Here is a 17,658-nt window from a genome sequence, read left to right on the forward strand (position 1 = left end):
GACAGGACTATAACCTGATGGGCAAAATGCTGATTTTTGTCAAAAGGAAAATATATTGACAGTCAGCTTTGCCTGAGTATGCTGAATTTGCATATTTTATGTCAGTGCAAAGCATAGATTAGAAAATTGTCTGCATACTTCATGAGTGATAGTAGAAATTGATTAAAGCAATTGATTCTACCCTGTGCAACAAAGTACTTATGGTCATTACAATAATGCCAAAAAGTACCTGTCAGGTTCAGAAAGGGCATCTGCTGATTTGTTGACAGGCAATTTCAAGTTCTCTTTTTACAGAAACTCCTATTAAGGGTTTCCTTGAATGAGATGATTTTTAACAGATACTTCCTTTTTGCCAGATGCTGAAATGAAATTTTAGATACATCATGTGGTGTTTTCTTGATTTGTTTAAAATCCATGCTGAGACATGCTGTAACAATCATTCTGTGTAACAGTGTCTATTATGCTGTCCCTTCCTATCTGTGAATGCAGTTATGTTCTCATCTGGCTGTTTATCAAAGCTGCACTTACATTCTCCTTCCTGCCCACAGTGTATTCCCTTACATCTGCTTTGTTTAAGAAGCAGCAATATTGCAATGTGTTCAGTGGCACCTGCTAGATTCTGCATTGGATTATTCAGCAGAGAACTTCAGCCTGTCAGTGTTAACTGGCTTTCCTCTTTTGGGACAGGTGGCTAGTGTGACTGTAGAATTGAGGGTGGAACTGCAGGAACTGGACAAGGGGACTGGAAGTCCCATAATCTAACTGCAGTGTTGCTTCCCTGAGTTAGTCCAGGGTAAGTTTGCCTTCTCTAGGCCCCTCCTTAAAACTCTTATACAGCCTATTTTAAGACTGTATTCAATATTAGGTGTTCAGTGGCCAGGCTTCCGTTGTCAGAAAAATAGATGAGGCACATTTTGGATAATGATGTTTTGTGTTGAGGTAGAGTATGTCCCTGCCTCAAGATGATGCAGACATTTGTTATGTTTTCTAACTTTCTGCTTCTGCTTCTTCTGGGCCACGGGTAGTACAGATTGCTTTTGTTTCATAGACTTAGCTAATGTGTTTGCAAATTGCAATGAAAGAATCTCAGAAAATTACGCTATACATCACTTGAGACAGAACAAATGGTTTTTTCCTTCAGACTGCTCCAGTGTGCTATTTGAGTGCAAATCAGTAGTTTTTATGAAGTGGCTGAAGTTTGGTCCGAATAAGCTGTATTTCAGAGAATCTAATAATCAAAAATTAAGCAGGTTTTGTCAAGATGGGTAGGAAGATTAAATTAAAGGGTGGTTTATGTTAACATTTGGCTCTACAAAAAGGGAGAAATATTGCTATGTGGAATACTTAGCTTCATTAGCAAAAGTAGCCCAATTAAAATATTTGCCCATATGGTTTTTTTAAGGATTTCAAATAGACCTTTTTTTGAATTTTCCTTGATTTAGAGATGCTAACATTAAATGTGACACGTGAGATGGTAATTACAAGGTAATTATTTGATTTTCACTAAATAGACATTTCCATTAGATTCCTTCTGGCAATGTCTAGCTGAGGAAGTTGATTTTATAGGCAAATACAATATCACGATGTCTTTTCTTTTCTCAAATACGTAAGGAGCAATAATGATAACTACCTCTTTTAATGTTCCTAGCCATCTGCGCATCAACACTGCACTGTCTGATGTGCTGCTTTTTGATTAGGCTATCAGATTTGCTGAATGTGGACTTGATGCTTCCTTTTTTTACTGTTATGAAGACTTGCAAAAGCACCACTTGTCTTTTATCCTCCTTTTTGTTTATGATAACTTTGCATGTAATCTGCAAGGATTGGCAGTTAAGCTCTTCTGTCGCAGCTCTGAGTGACACCTGTGATTAAAAGGCCTGCCTCAATTCCCCAGTCTCTAGGTTTCTGCTTGTAGTTTCAAGATGAAAAAAGTCATCTTTAGCTTCAGTTCATCTTTAGTATTGCAAAATCAGGCATGTGCACATAATGTGCAAAGAAAAGCTTTAAGATACGGAAATTGTATCTCTAGAGGATGTTATGTAATAATGAATTTAGACCCAAATACCAGCAGCTATAGGCTAGTTAAAACTTTCACTCTGTTTCTATAAATGTGAAGATGAACTTTACTATAGATACCAGCCCAACCCTGTCAGTTGACCAGGGCAGCAAGCCAAGGTGGCCAGGTAGGATGTTACTGTGTGCCTCTAACCATGGAAAGTAGCATGGCTTAGGCACACTACTCTGGGATACCTGTGCTTGGATAAGAGCTCCAATGACCAAATTCTCTCTCTTACACAGCCAGCCAGGCTGGCAGCCATTTATCTCAGGGATATGAGACATTCCTACTGAAATGTGCAGTTGCTGCTGAGTTGACTTGCAGCTTCTGAGAAGCGAGGTAGCACTTGCAGCTGCTGCTGCTTACATGCCCACCTCATACTTTCCACAGGCTGTTGTTACATGTCATTCCATGTTCACTCCTGTCACTTAGGTTACACGTTTCTTCAGCAAGTTGTAACCTGACAAGTAACTCCAGTTCGTGTTGCTCTTGGCTTTCACCTCTTTTATACACATGCAGTGCATCTGTCTGCTATTCTTTTGTTTGGTTTCATTTGGCCTCTGTATCTAGGCAGAAGTTAAAATGCTGAAGAACCAGAAAGATCTACCGACTGGTCAACCTATTACTTGTGTTTGAGGACCAGTAATACTGGTCAGTGCATCTCTTAGTGATGCTACATACAGCTCCTTCCAGGAGACAGTCCTATATGCCACCATGACAGTAGAAAGTAAAGTTCTGGACAGTACTAAATAAGAGACACAATTTTTAATGATTGCTCAAGTTTGGGGTTTTCTTTACCGGAGGTCTAATATTCTTACATGCTGAGGAAGATGGAGAACATAGCGTAAGATGAATTTGTTTTTTCCAACAGACTTTGTGATGTTTATAAAACAGTCTCATAATGGTAATCCATTCTTGTCATAAATGTTTCAAATACCACAGTTATTTTTTTTAACATAAATAATTTGGAGGCTGAAAACATTTTTTTTTAATTTTTAACTAATTGTTCGCAATTTTGTCATCTTAATCATCTATCCATAAGGTTGTAAAGTATTTCCACCAATGTTTAACTGTTTGCTTGCTCTTACACTGTTACAATGAAGTTATTTTAATGCTAAACATAGTAGAGTGATTAGAAACATTTTTTTGATGATGAAATATTATGCGTTGTAACTGAAAATATTCAGTTACATATTCAGTTAAACATTCAAAATCTTCATGTATGCTTACTTTATTTAATGATCCTATTATTAATGAAGTCTAGTGCCAGTGCAAGGGGCCAGTGCTGTCCAGTTTCATTATTAATTTTGAGTGTTTCATTCTTTGCTCCTGTTGATCACAGAAAGGTAAGAAATACCATCTCTTCTCAAAAACAAAAAACAAAAAAAATCTTCATTTAAGTTGGTGTGTTTTCATTCTCTTAGTCTTTTCATACTCTTAGTAGTTTAAGTGTAGCTCAGTGAAAAGGAGAAGCCAACTGTGATTGTGAGAGTAGTGAAATTGCGCATGAAGTTTAATAGTAGTAGTCTTGGGATATGAAGCACCCAGATAGTTACAAAAAGGTGAAAGGGAGCAGAGAGCAGTTGCTGTGGAGAAAAAGGGCTTGTTGCATGGTGGATGCAGAGCAAGCAACATTAAAATTAATGTGAGAAATCAAGGGTACCATCTTTGGAAAGTAATGTGCCTGTCTTTATGGGATTTGTTTTGCTGCTTACCAGAAATCTGAGCAGAATGTAGTCCATTACTTCTTGGACTAGTACAGGAGGGGGTAGGCAGTAAGTTGATTTTGTCTGTATTTAGACTTGTTAGACTTTCACATTTTTTAAAATAATTTCCATTAGAATAAAACAGTGGCATGAATAAAACTTACTGTATAGAAAATGTGGGCTGCCATTATACCAGTGGTGCGTTATCATCTGTATACATTTTGTGTACAAATCCAGATGAAGTACAGAATAAGTCTGCAAAGAATTTTCTCTTTATTTAAAAAGTTACCTTTGAAGGGATACATTTAAATGGAAAAGAGATACTGAAGTTGTTGCCACAGTAGGCCTCTCTAGGGTAATACAGAAAGGGTATTGGAATAACTCACCCATAGATTATGTAGCTTAATTTGCTGAGGTGTTGACACTCACTATCAGATTTTACGGGTGAATTGCTTACCCATATTAGTACATTTTCATAAAGCAGAATTGAGAGATAAATAAATAAAAAAATAAAACCTCTCATGCCAGAACAAAAAGATCAGCTGTGTTATGTAACATATAATCACTTCCTGCAGTGGATATTGCAGCAGGTTCTTTCATCCTGTGATAAAAGCAATTAGATTTTGAATCTCCAAACACTGGAATGCACCTGAGTGTGTATCTATTAATGTAAAGATATGTTATCTTTCTAGGAAGGATTTAGGAGACTGATTAAAAATCTCCATTCTGCTTCTAAATAAGTCTTAGTCTATAGCTGTAACAAGCAACCTAAATATGACATCTGAAAACAATTTTGCTAGGAACTGTTTTCTTATAATTTCATGTGATCCAAGATGCCTAATCTAAATAGTATTATGAAGCAACTTATGGAGAACTGTGTTTCTTTTTTTCTAAAATGTCTCAGAAAAACAATTGTAGCTTTATATCTTATTGTCTAGAAAAGACTGAAAATATTTGGAATTAAATGTCATGGAATGCCATGTTATGAGTGCTGGTTGTTTCAGCTGAAGTCTTGAAAACTTTCACTTAAATAATGAAGTTTCACTCTGATGCATGAAGTTTTTATGGCTTTTTATTGTTAATAAATGTTAATATTCTCACGTGTTCATATTTGCAATTGGAAAAAAATAAGTTTCATGTAAGGTTTGAAAATCCTACTCTTGTCTAAGAAAATGGCTGAGACATACCCAGCAATCACAGAGCAAGAATGGCAAGCTGCACACTGGGAAGTGTCCTCCAGAGCAGCTCCACAGATACTGCATGGCAGATGTAGCATAGTGGTTGAAGTGTCCCTACATAGTGTGAACACATCCAGCTTATCTACTGTAATGGTCTGTTATATGCAAAGATTTCCTTTAAGTCTGTGCCACATCTGCCGTGCATCCATGTTGCTGGCACTTGTGCTGTCCCATTTATAAAGCAGGACTACATTAGCTTCACAATGAGATGAGTGTTTGTAGAAGAGACATATATTGTCCTGGATAGTTACTGGAGGGAGGAAATGCTGTTGTTGCCCAAATTCTGATACTCCTTTGGCCACATAAGATTCTTATAACATCTCAAGATGATTCAGACACCCATTTGCGACTGTATTGTCACTGACCCTATCATCACCATTGATAGGGTTTCTTTCTTGAAAAGATAATATTTTAGTGCCTACTGATTCATATGATTGTTCATTGATTGTGAAGTTCTGAGGCTGACCTAGGTGTGGTTGATGGAAGTATCAGAGTGGATGGCTCTTCTAATATCAAGGCAAGTGTCAGGATAAAGCAGAAGCTGGAAAAGGCTTTTGATGGGCAACAAGAGACCTGAATCCACCACGACCGAGAACCAAAGAGGGTTACAAGGCATGTTCTGGGCAGTACTGGTAGGAGAAAGAATCTGAGAATGTGAGAAGCATCATGCAACTGGGAGAGCAAGGCAGGGGTGTTTGAGGAGCAGCTGGCACTTACTGAGGGTTAGGGGCTGCTCTTGCCAGTGTGAGTTGTGTGTAACAGAAACAGCATTGTCTGATGGAGGTGTGTGGTAATAGCAAGAGAAAGCTAGTCAGGAGTTAAAACACCTGGTTCTGCTAAGAACTGAAATTCTGAAGAAGTTACAGGGAAGGATCTTTCAACTTTAGGTGGCAGGTAGCTCAAAACAAGTGAACAGAGGCTGAAAAACAGTTTTGTATCGTAAAAGGGACTTGTATTGTAAAAGGGACTTCCAGAGAAATTCCACAGTGACCTGAGTCCTTTGCTAAGTAGAGAAATCTGTAGAGCTGAAAACTAGTCACCTTTAAAATATATGGATGACAGGGTGGGAGTGGCCAGGCCACAGACTGAATGGACAGAGAAAAGCAGGGTGTAAATACTTTAGGTTTTGTCTCTAGTGTCCACTGTGGGGGGGGATAGAATGTAAGAAAATAAAGATAGTGTAGAAGGTAGTCTCACACCTGAGGAGTTGCAGCTGTACTAATCACCAAAGATTAAAAGATTAAGAACAGGCCTGCCCTTAATAGGCCACAGCTCTGTCCAATAAGAAGAGTGCTACAAAACAGTGGGTTAGCTGGTTAAAGAGAGAGCTGAAGTTTTTTAGCTGTACTGTGAAGAAGAAAGAGTGCTGTGAAGAGCTGCCCATGAGAAACCACCAAGAAAGTATAGGACTTTTGCAATAAGATGACAACAGTCCACAGTGATGCAGCACTTGCATTCTGGTAAACTGTATTCTGAAGTACTTAAACATTGTGTGTGTTGAGACCTAAAGGCATGCAATCTAGTTCATATCTGTAAACTTAAATGGCTGTTCAAATGACAGCTCTCCTAAATAGGTCGTCTGTCTTTATGTACTGTGTTGAGTAAATGCTCATCTGAATGAATGAGGATGGGAGAATTTCTCCTGCCCCACCAGGAAGTGTGTGGTACAACCACTATCTTCTTCACATTCTGTTGCTCTAAATTTCTCCCTTGTCTTAGGAAAATACTCGATGCCTTGGTTTGATCTCTTGCATTTTCTGTTTCAATAATTGTTTCCTTTCTATCAGCAAAAGCATCCCTCCATATTTACCCATCTCCACGAATTTACCCCTGTCCTGGTTTTTCCTTCTTGTTTTGGGTGGACATTGGATCTGGTAACAAACTCTTACAGACAGAAGTTTGCCATTTCTTGTCTATGTACAGTGACACCTAATGTCAGGCACGCACCTGAGAATTGTTTGGGTTTTTTAAAGCCATAGTTTCTTTTAAAACAAGCTGGACTGTCACAGTCCAAAATTGAGAACTGATTTTTGTCTGACACTCACTGTGTTAACCACGTTCTGTATAAAGCCTGAGAGGCTTTCCAGTAGTGTTTGGCTTTCCTACCACCATTTGTTCCTTAGCAGACTATTCATGAAATTTGCAATAACAATGCCAATAAATACTTCCTCTCTTCTGATTTGCTCATTTGCTAGAGAAGTTTTTATTCTTGGTTTTGATTTACAAAATATCGAAGGCTGCAGAGCCTCCTTACATTCATTGTTCTGCAACTCAGTTGTTTATGCACAGTCACCTCTATCATGAGATGTGCACCTCTTTACTGAATAATATGTCTTTCTGTTCTTTACTCTTTAGTACTGTTCTCCTTCATTGCCTGTAGGCAAGGAGGAAAGGTGGTGATGTGAGTGGAAAAAGTGCTGTCACCAAGTATACAGTAACTTAGAGCAGTGCTATTTTTGGGGGGAGGGGGGATGTGTGTGGAGGTATATTTAAAATTAGTTCCTGTTTTGGTATATTACAGGCCTGAATTCAGTCAGTAATGACCTCAATAGTGCCTGTTTTACTGTAATCCCTGCTTGCTGACTGCTGTTCCAAGAATAAAAATTTAAGCCAAAAGATTTAATGAAATCCTTTGGGATTAGTGCTCACTGGGCTGGGGAAATTGCATATCATCCATTTCTCTGTATTCTAGCCATACGGCTTGGTATTTGAATAGGAGGGTGTCCAAGAGAGGCAACTCTTGAGTTCATCAATAATTTACATTTTTGTTAGTTACAAACCTGGTATTTGGGATTCTGTTGCCATAGCAATCCATCTGGGCCTGAACGGATAGTGTTTTAAGTGGTGGTTGTATAGACATTCACAGTGTGTGCTTTAAATCCCTTCTGAAGTAATCCTCAGATCTGTTCTGTGACTTATTTGAGGTTTTGACAAAATCAATGTTACTCACAGTAAAAGTTGATGCTAAGCAAATTAAGCCCATAAAATAGTGGAATATACATATGATTAAGGACTGTAAAGTTCATAATGTATGACAATTTCTGTTTCAGTATGTGAAACGATTAATAAATGCTCGCAACTGCATTTTTTTTCAAAATACATTTAATTTGTTGCACATTATGCAAGTGGAAATTATCCAGACTCTGTACTGGTTGTTAGCTAATTTAAACTTCATAATCGAATGCTAGCCTCATTTTTCCAGACATCAGTTCTATGTTTTACAGGATGTCAGTCTATTCATAATGGACTCCTCCACTTTCAATTAATCTGGTTTTCTCTCATAAATAATTCTAAAGCAGAGAATAAAATTTGAAATACCATTTTCACTTGTAAGACTATTGGGCTTTTGTTTTGAGGATGTGCTGCTAAATTCGGTAGGCTAAACACCAGCTGATTTTTGTTTGAGGTTTAGTTTATTTTTTTTCATTTTGCCACACAAAATTTCAAGATAGTTTATTCCAAACCGCCCAGATATGCCACATAAGTGATGTCCTCAGGTCTGAAAGGCAATCAATAAAGTAAACAAACCTGGGCTAAGTTTCAGCTCTGTCAAAACCAAAACCCTCCTGAAACTGATTTCTAGAGCTTTTATTCCTTCATGACAAAAATGTTGTCCAGTTGTGCTCTGGAACTGTCACTGAGCCATAATGATGATATATTAGTAGCTCTTTATTACTCCAGAGTACAGAGATTCAGTTTGCAAAATTATTCCTCAGTGTTTGAAAGAAGAGAGGGAAGAATAGTACTCAAATAACAGCCATATGCTCTACTAATGAGTGTTTAGCCCATAATCCTAAAGAGATAAAAATTGTTTCTTCATGGAGTTTGTAAAAGATCACATAGTTGTTCCTGGTTTTAAAAATAGTAATGGAATAAAGAAACTGCAGATGGCCTAGGATACCTTGAGAAATCTTTTAATTACCATGCAACTTCCCTTTCATCTTTTGTATCACAGTTCACAATGAGAAGTGAAGCATCTAATAAAAGGGGCTTATTTTTGCCATGATTTCATGATGCTAAAAATGTTCTTTGCAACCTGTAATAAATGTAAATCCACTTTGTTTCTGTATGAGTTAAACAAGGGCTTCCTGAGAAAAATTGCAGACTTCCTTCCTTGCAGTGGAGTAGGGTTTCATTTTGTGAGCATATATGAATATATAATCTTAAATACAGTGGTTTTGACTGAACAGGTTTTATTTTAGATCTCCAGTCCTGCCCCAGTTTAATGGGACTATTGCCATAACTGGTTACCATAAAGGTGACTGGGATCAGAGAGTTAAGGATTAATGAAAAAAGGCTTTGTTGTTCTTTTGCTATCTATATGCTAACCGAATCAAAGTTGCAGATCATTTAAATGAGTATGTACCCTGAAATTAAATGCCTTAAAGTATCTTCTGCAGATAACATTTGTTAAATATAGATTGCACTTCAAAGGGATATTACAAGATGTAGTCACACATATCAAAATGTGTTTCTGTTGATATTTCCAATGGTTTCATTAGGAAGCGTCTTCTCTTGCAAATATTGAAATGAAAACGGAGCCTTGGAAGATACTAGCACTGTGACAGATGCTATTTGTAGCTCTGAAAATATAGTTGTCACTGCAGGGGATCTCCTGCACTGAAGACCCACAGGAGTCCATAACCAAGGGTGAATGAATTAATCTTCCAACACATCTAATAAAAAAACTGCCCGTGTTTAATAGTAAGTGATAGAAACACAGCTGAATTTCTTTTGTAATCTGTTCTTCTTCCTCTAGAAATGCAAATATTTTCAGTTTATTTATCTCCTATTTTAGCTCTGCAAATCCTTGCAAAGAGTGATGGTATTTAGTTTCCTGGACAACTGTTGAATTTTATTGATTGTTTTTTTACTTATTCCAGATGTCGATTCCATTTTTCATATCTTTTGGAAACTCACACTGTGAGTTTCAAAGGAGCAGGCAGGCTGTCTCTGTTTGCACTTAATGCAGCACCACACTTACTCATAGTTTTGCTTAAATTTGCTTCTCTAGTGCATGACCTGTATTTTCATTCAGTTATTTACAATTAATAGTATAGTAAACATTTGTCTTTCCTTTCCATGTTGTCATTGCCACAGAAGGAAGCAGTGAACCTCCTGAAAGGCTCAGTAATAATATGGCACAGCTTGACACAGACAGCTTAGAGAAACAGAGAAAGATTGAGACAGTGCACCACAGAGCAGGTGTGACTCTGGGTGTTAATTTCTCTAAGGCACTTGCAGCTACTTCTGCTCAAATGCAAGATATACACAGGGCCCTGAACCAAAACCCTGGCTCTGAGCCCCAGGAGAAGGTGGAGATTAGAGGCTCTTTTATTGAACCCTCTTTCTGAGTGTTTCTGAATTTCAAATCCCTCTGTTAGGGAAAACTTGACAGCAAGAGGCAAAGTTCAGAGATGTTTGAGTACAGTCGTTCAGATTAGGTCTGTCATGGTCTGTACCAGAACATTTTATACAGCTAATACAGAGCACCAAGTGAGGTGAGGCCTGCTAAGGCTATTGACATCAGTTGATAATTGATATGAGCTACAAACTGTGGGAATGAAATTAGCTGTGTTTTACACCAGCATCTGAATTATTCTAAACCCTTTAGAATAAGATTTCACATCAGTGTCCAGCTAACCTTGCATTTTAAGTGTTCAGCTCCTCACTGATGTCTAGGACGTAACAAAACAGGCTGCTAGATAGAAGAGCTGATCCCTATGGTTCAAAAAATTTAAAACTTAACAACATCAAAATACTAGATGCTTCTGACAAATGTATTATATAGCCCTCAGCTCCAAACAGTTCTTAATTGTTGCTTAGCAGGTTTCTTCAGTAGACTCATATGAGATAAGTGATTTCTGGGATGTCATAAATATTGACAGAAAGATACAGAAAGAAAGGGAAATTAGATTTTATAATTAGTTATAGTTTGAGTCCTGTATGATTTGAGTCACGAAAGATGCTTTCCTGATTAGAGTGAGATGGATGGAATCATGATTTGCCTTTTTAAAGGCCAGCGTAAGTGTTGGTGTGCTGTAGTCTAACAGTTTCAGATAACATTTTCATTTTCTAGTTGATGTAAAATTAAAAATAAATTAAAAATACATCTGTCTATCTTGGTAACTATGTATTTGGCTCAATCTTTAAATTGCATCCAAATTGGTCATCTTCACAATTAATGCCTTCACAGCTTGATTGTGCTTGCCCTTTCACACCAATGTTGCCCTTATTGTAACCCTTGTTGCCCAGCAGTTCCAATTTTCTCCCTTCTCTCAAACAGCCTTTATTAATGAAAATTGTTAATAGTAAAATCTGCAAAGGCAGTATGATGTGTTCCTTCAAATCCTGCCTTAAAACTCACCTCTGTTGTGGTGCTTGTAACCTGGCCAAGAAAGGCTAAAGCAGCTGGTGTGCTGTCTTCAGTTCTTACCGTGCAAATTTCCTGTATGAAACTGCAGGAGTGAGGCATCAAAGACCCCTCTGCAGCATGTTCCACTCTCCTCCAGAAGTGGTGAGAGAGGCTGTGGCTGTCATTGCAGGCTTATGTTCTTTCTTCCTTGGCTCCTCCGTCTAATGGGGTAATTCAGCTGAGTTCTAATGCACCATGAGAATTTGATTTTGATGAGATGATTGACAGCCTCAGAAATGTGAAAGCCTGTCACCTTCCTGGAACTGGGGAGGCCTGCAGGCGCCCAGATAAAATGAGGATGCCTGGCATTTAGTCTGAGGTATCAAGAGAGATTTGTTCCCTGAACCTGTAGATTTCTCATCTCTGCAGCTATTGTAGTATCTAAGACTGAAAAACTGTTTTTTAAGGAAAAGGGATGATATGAATTTTCTCTGCTGGGTTTGAAAATGGCAAACTTCTGTAGCAGAAATCAAACTAGATAGTTAATTTTAAGTGGATGATAAACACGTGTATTCTTTTTTTCTTTCAGGAGCGTGGAGTCCTGAATAAACAAAGAGAAGAGAGTTAAGCACACATTCTCTATTGTGAACAGTAAGTGACCAACTTATATACTCCAAAGCTAAATATGACTTGCACTTCCTTTTAATATTTTTTTATTCTTTCATATTTGCAGTTCTTCCAAAAAGTGCAAGAAATTAGTGCAGGGAGCATCTCTACCTTGTATCCAACTTAGTTTCATTTCACAGGGGTAGACTTTTGTAAATTCTATAATCATCTCAGGTAAGAGGCCCAGGTAATCCACACAAAGTGCCTTCATTGCTGCCCATACTGAGAATATTATGTTTTTCTTCTCAGTAAAAATACATTGCAATAGAAATTGACAGTAGCAAGCTAAAAACAATAATACACCAACATTTGCTCACACATGAAATTTTGCAGAAAAACGGATTCACTGCTGTAGTCAGATCCTGCTGAGTTGGTGTAGGAGCGAAAGACTTTTATGGGTTTGTGTTAACCACATAACCACTGGTTCATTGTTCTGAACAGCCCTGGTCATAGCTGGGCTGTTCACTGCACACTGCAACCAATTGCAGTGCATGGCTGCACTGGCCTCTGACAACTGCAGCATTATCAAACACCAAGAAATTAAGATCGCTTACTGAGACAAGAAAATGAGAAATGTTTGTGTTGTGTGTGATATTATTGACATTGTCCCTAGAAAAATATCTTAGGCTGCTGGGAACTGTAGCTGATTATATGGGTGTACCACATTTCTGTGTACAGGTGGTGATATCTTCTGAGAACCAGAGCAGGTGGGCTTCTGTTAACACATTTCTGTTAACAGTTCAAACAAAATAGTTCCTCTGTGCTAGGTGCCAATAGAACCTGCCTTTTTTGTGGTAGATAATTGGGGATGGTAGGTAATGTGCAGAGAGTATGGGTTCTTTAGCACCATTCTGCTTTTAGAATATACATTTGGCAGGACAAGATAAGGAATTTTAATGTTGTATATTAAATCCCTATTCATTTAGCCAAACTGGTGTATGGCACAGGGTAGTTTTGAATAGAAATAAATCTTGAATATTTCTTGAGAAATAATATAAAAATAATATTCTTGATTGGGAAAAAATGTGTGTAAATCTCAATAGCAAAAAAATACTTATTATATCTCTGGGCTGACAAGTTTGATGATGGGCTTTAACATGAAAGGAAATGTGTGACATTTCACAAATCCAAGGACAACACAATGTTTGTTCGTGAACCTGTGTGGTTATTTGTACACTGTACTGAACTATGTTACCCGTGGGGATCTTCTAGATATATAGCAAATGATACACATGTACCGGAAAATTCTAGAAAACTTCTCAAAACTCCTATTTATCTATTCCTTTGTTTTGTTTTTTTTTTTCATTTCTTCTTCTATCAGTCATACTTTCCTTGTGTTTTCTCTTCTTTCCTTGTGGCTCCTGTGGTTTATATTCCCTACATGCTATCACGCCTCTTTTTACCCTTTATCTTTCCATTTTTTGCCACATAGTCAGTCTGCTCAGGCTTCACATTTTCTGCTCTCATCTCCCACATAGGGCCATCTCCTCTTACTCTTGGCAGAGCTGCATTGCAGAATGTTTCTGATCTTGGGCAAATTTTAAGCTTGCTATTTCTAGTATCAAATAGATACTCTGCAGACCGAGAGTGTTATTACTATTTTTGGGTCATGATGCATAGAATAATGCCATATGCCTATGTCTAAGGAGTTCACAAAGGGTTACAATGTAGTGTAGTATGGGTCAGGTCTTGCAATTTTATTTGACATGTGGAATGCCATATGCCTATGTCTAAGGAATTCACAAAGGGTTACAATGTAGTGTAGTATGGGTCAGGTCTTGCAATTTTATTTGACATGTGGAAAAAGACACAGTGGAACTTTGGAAGTTATTATTTAATGCATGGGATACCTTCAGCCTAATCAATTATGCTTTACGCCCTCTGGATCTGAAGTTTTGGCGACAGGTGACTGGTAGTTACATGAATAAATGCTAGCAATTCCAAGCAATTTGTATAATTCAACTGATCCATATTTACAAAAATCTACAAATTATTACAGACCTTCTTGTAGAAAATAAATTTCACTACTGCAGACCCTGAAGATCTTCTCCCCAGTTGTGTTTCTGTGTCAAGTGGCCAGAACTCACAGGCAGCTCTTTCAAAATAATGTGGATTTATTTGTGTATAGTGAGAAAAAATTAGTCAACTATTATTTGTACTCCTTCACATACAAATTCTCTCTCTTCTGCTGGCTGAATAGGTTGACAGGACCTTTTCATATTATCTATTGTTAATTTTATCAATTGTGGTATTATGATCATAAACTACAAATTATCTAACATATAATGAATATATAATTACAAAAATGAAACTCTGCAGTGGTTATTTAACATTTGTGATGTGAAATTTATTTAACACTCTCTTTGGAATATACATGGGAAATTAGAATAATAAAACAAATAAAATTACCTCTCATCCATCATCAGTGAGAAGCAATGTTACCAGCTTGATCAGGCTGTACATTCTCCCATAGAGGGATCTTCATGTATGGAACCTTTGGGCCTTCTAACAACACCCTTGAGAACGTGTGCTATTCATACACGAAGGAACCAGTCATTCTTCTGACACTAGGTTTGATGAATTGGATTTATGGAGTTGTTTCCGAATACCTTTTTTCCTTCAACTTTAATTAAAGTCTAAAATTTAAAGTATCTGGTGCTTAGAGGCAAAAAAAGATTAGATTCCCCACATATAGAGAAAATAAAATTAAAATCAATATTGTTCTTTTTTTAAAAAGGATAAAATAAAAGTCAATAATGTAGAGTATATTTTGTGGGTTTTACATGTTCCCAACTTTATTTTAAGTGCAAGAGCCTTTGTCATTTGTATTTGATATTGCAAAAGATTGCAGATACCTTTTGAGGAACAGGAAAAGATTCTTGCAACATGCATTCAAAAAAAGGTGTCCATTGTCCTCACATGGTCAGCAGCAATCAGATTTCATCTGCCACAAACTTTGGTGTATCAAAGAAGTGGCAAATAATTGATGGCTGGTTGATAACAGGTTTTTTGTTACTCTTGTTTGATAAAGCAAGTTCAGGTAATGTGACATAAATTAGGAGATTGGTACAGGAGAGGGAAGGCCAGAATCCAGACTCTGCTGTGAGCAGATGAGAGGAGGCTTGGCCTGCTGAAAATTATTGTATGGGCAGTTTGACTCCATTATGTGCAGAAGAATTAAATTTATGTTAGACTTATCATTAGCTCACGAGCATGCAACGTTACCCTTGTTTGTCCTAATATCTATTTCAAAAGCTACTGTGTTTTATATTTTATCATTTACAATATTATATATAGAGGTATGTAATGTACCAGCGATAAAGGAGCTAAATGAAGGGGTTTTTGGTTTTGGAAAAGTTGTAAAAGTTGAATTTATGAGTATTCAAAAAGAAATGAGCCTGTGGTTCCTGAATATTCTGTAGTAATCACAATAACCTTCCCTTACATTATTATTTCCATTTTTCATGCAGTATAGTAATCTAGAAGCAGCATGAAGTGCCCTCATTCCTTGTTCTTTGCCATTTTGTCACAGGTTTTGTCATTACAAATTAAAATTCATGTGCATATACTGTGGGCTTGGATAAAATTGTTCATTGGAGTGTTTCCATTACCTTAAGACTTTAATGAGGTCTTCCCCTAAATTAGTTTCACTCTGGTTTTTTTCCTCACATAGTGAAAGTATGAACTTCTGGTAAATTATATATTAGCATTTGCATAATGTAAACGTTGTTTGTATTGCTTCTCTTTTGGTTATCACGTCAAGGCTATTCAGAGAAGTCTAGTCTCTATGGCTTATATGCTTACAAAGTTCTGTGCTGCAGAACTTTATTTTTCTTTTCTTTTTATCATTCCTGTATTACAGACACTGCTTTGTGTTTTTTAATGTGACATCTCTGACATGGATTTAGATTCTGTACTGCTTTGAGGTATGCTAGTTATGCAGCCTAATTTTGCAAAATGGCTCTGTAGTTGTAGTTCCCTGGGGCTTCAGTTTAGTTGTCATCTATCATTTTAGCACTGTGATTGATTAGTCTCTACTATTTAATTTATCTGCTGCAGCTTCTAAGCTTTTTCTTTAATTGGTAAACACATACCTTTCTAGACACATTTTCAAATACGTGTTTTCCAAGTGCCCCAGAAGTCATGTAATTATCTTTTTCTCAGATAGGCATTTAACCATTTGAGCCATTTAATGGCTTCAATAAATGTTGCCTGATATTTTGTCTATTATTTGGAAATTTTGAACTGGAAATCTGTGTTATATTTTCCATTTTTCAATGTTATTACATATATATATATTTTTTTTTTTTTATTCAGAAGTACTAGTGTATTTACCTGCTGCTTTTTCATCCACCAAAAACATTAAAAGAAGTCAGCACCTTTCTTAAGTGTAGGAGCCAAATGCCTGGGTTGCTGCTGTGGCAGTAGATTTTAACCACCTTTGCACATTAGGTTTCAAAAGCAAAATATTAATTAGTGTAATTTTCTTGTTGGAATTTCATAAGCCAGCTTCAGTCAGTAGGGTTAACATCCTTATTCTCCTCTGTTGTATTCTGTGTTCCTGTACTTTGCTATTTTTAAACATCACATTGAATATCAACTTGGCTATGATTTTAAATCAGACTCTTTCAGAGAAATGTCATTTCCATTTAAAAAAGAGTTGGTTTTTGGCGTTAAGTCATACAATGTGTAAACATTGCAGCAGTTCTACACAATTATGAGGCAACTTGAGGCAACTTCCAAGAAGCTACTATAATGAATTCCTTCTATGATCCACATATCAAAGAAATTTTAATGTCGCATTTTCTTTGCTACTGCAGTTTTTATTATGGCTCTGCCTATTTTTGAATGGGGATGTTGATAATTTGTTTAAGGTTTTTTTTTTTTTTTTACTTTTAGTTACTGTGAAATATTTGTGATTAAAATCTCTCAATAAGAAGAATTATACTGTGTCATCATAATGCAGCTTTGCTGACGTTGGTAACTGCTATTATGGTCCCATCTCTAAATACAATCAAACAAAATTGGTAGACATCTGCAGTGTTGCATGCTTTTTGGGGGTAAATTGGTTAATTGGTTTTCCTTTTTTTTTTTTTTCTTTCTTTTTTTTTTTTTCCGGTTGTGAGAGCAAGCTTTAATCAGTATTTCCCTTTTGTTTCTAATTCTTAATCTTGTTACACAATGTGCTTTTCAAGACTACCAGGTTAGCTTCGGACACCGAAGGAGTTCGTGGTAGGTCACTTCCAGCCCGAATTTCCAATGAGTCTTGGAGACAGCCTGTTCTGTCACTGCTCTTGTCGTGACTTATGCTTTGATTAGGAAATAAGAGGATAGACTTTATTGTAAACTTCACTGGTTTGTGTTTATGGTACATGAAGCTTAACTCAAGAAATAACTCATCTGGTACAAGTGATTATGAAACATACAGGTTAAGACGACTCTCCTGTATGGAGTTGGTGATCACTAAGGGACGTTATTTGGCAGTTTTGGATCATCTCCAAGTATGACTTTTTTCTTTAATTATGATTTTTTTTTCTTCTTCTTTAAAATTTCATACTATAAATCTTACTTTGAAGATACCTAGCTGTCATAAGCATCTCATTTTGACTGCTTTCCTTATGTAAATGAAACTCATTC

General features: G+C 36.9%; 1 protein-coding gene across 3 annotated transcripts in view; it reads left to right on the forward strand.

The window, feature by feature from the left end:
• The window catches only part of SYT1 (synaptotagmin 1), a 334,282-nt gene that overhangs the window by 106,921 nt on the left and 209,703 nt on the right, over positions 1-17,658 (forward strand). For all 3 annotated transcript variants that reach the window (XM_036401808.2, XM_054514798.1, XM_036401807.2), the window contains exon 3: positions 11,945-12,006. Coding sequence is in view for 1 of the 3 variants with exons in the window: in XM_054514798.1 (XP_054370773.1) it covers position 12,006 (1 nt within the window). In the remaining 2 variants the exon portion in view is untranslated. The remainder of the gene's footprint in view (positions 1-11,944; positions 12,007-17,658) is intronic.

This window comes from Molothrus ater, chromosome 5, assembly GCF_012460135.2.
Source record: "Molothrus ater isolate BHLD 08-10-18 breed brown headed cowbird chromosome 5, BPBGC_Mater_1.1, whole genome shotgun sequence".
In the NCBI taxonomy this organism is placed as follows: domain Eukaryota; kingdom Metazoa; phylum Chordata; class Aves; order Passeriformes; family Icteridae; genus Molothrus; species Molothrus ater.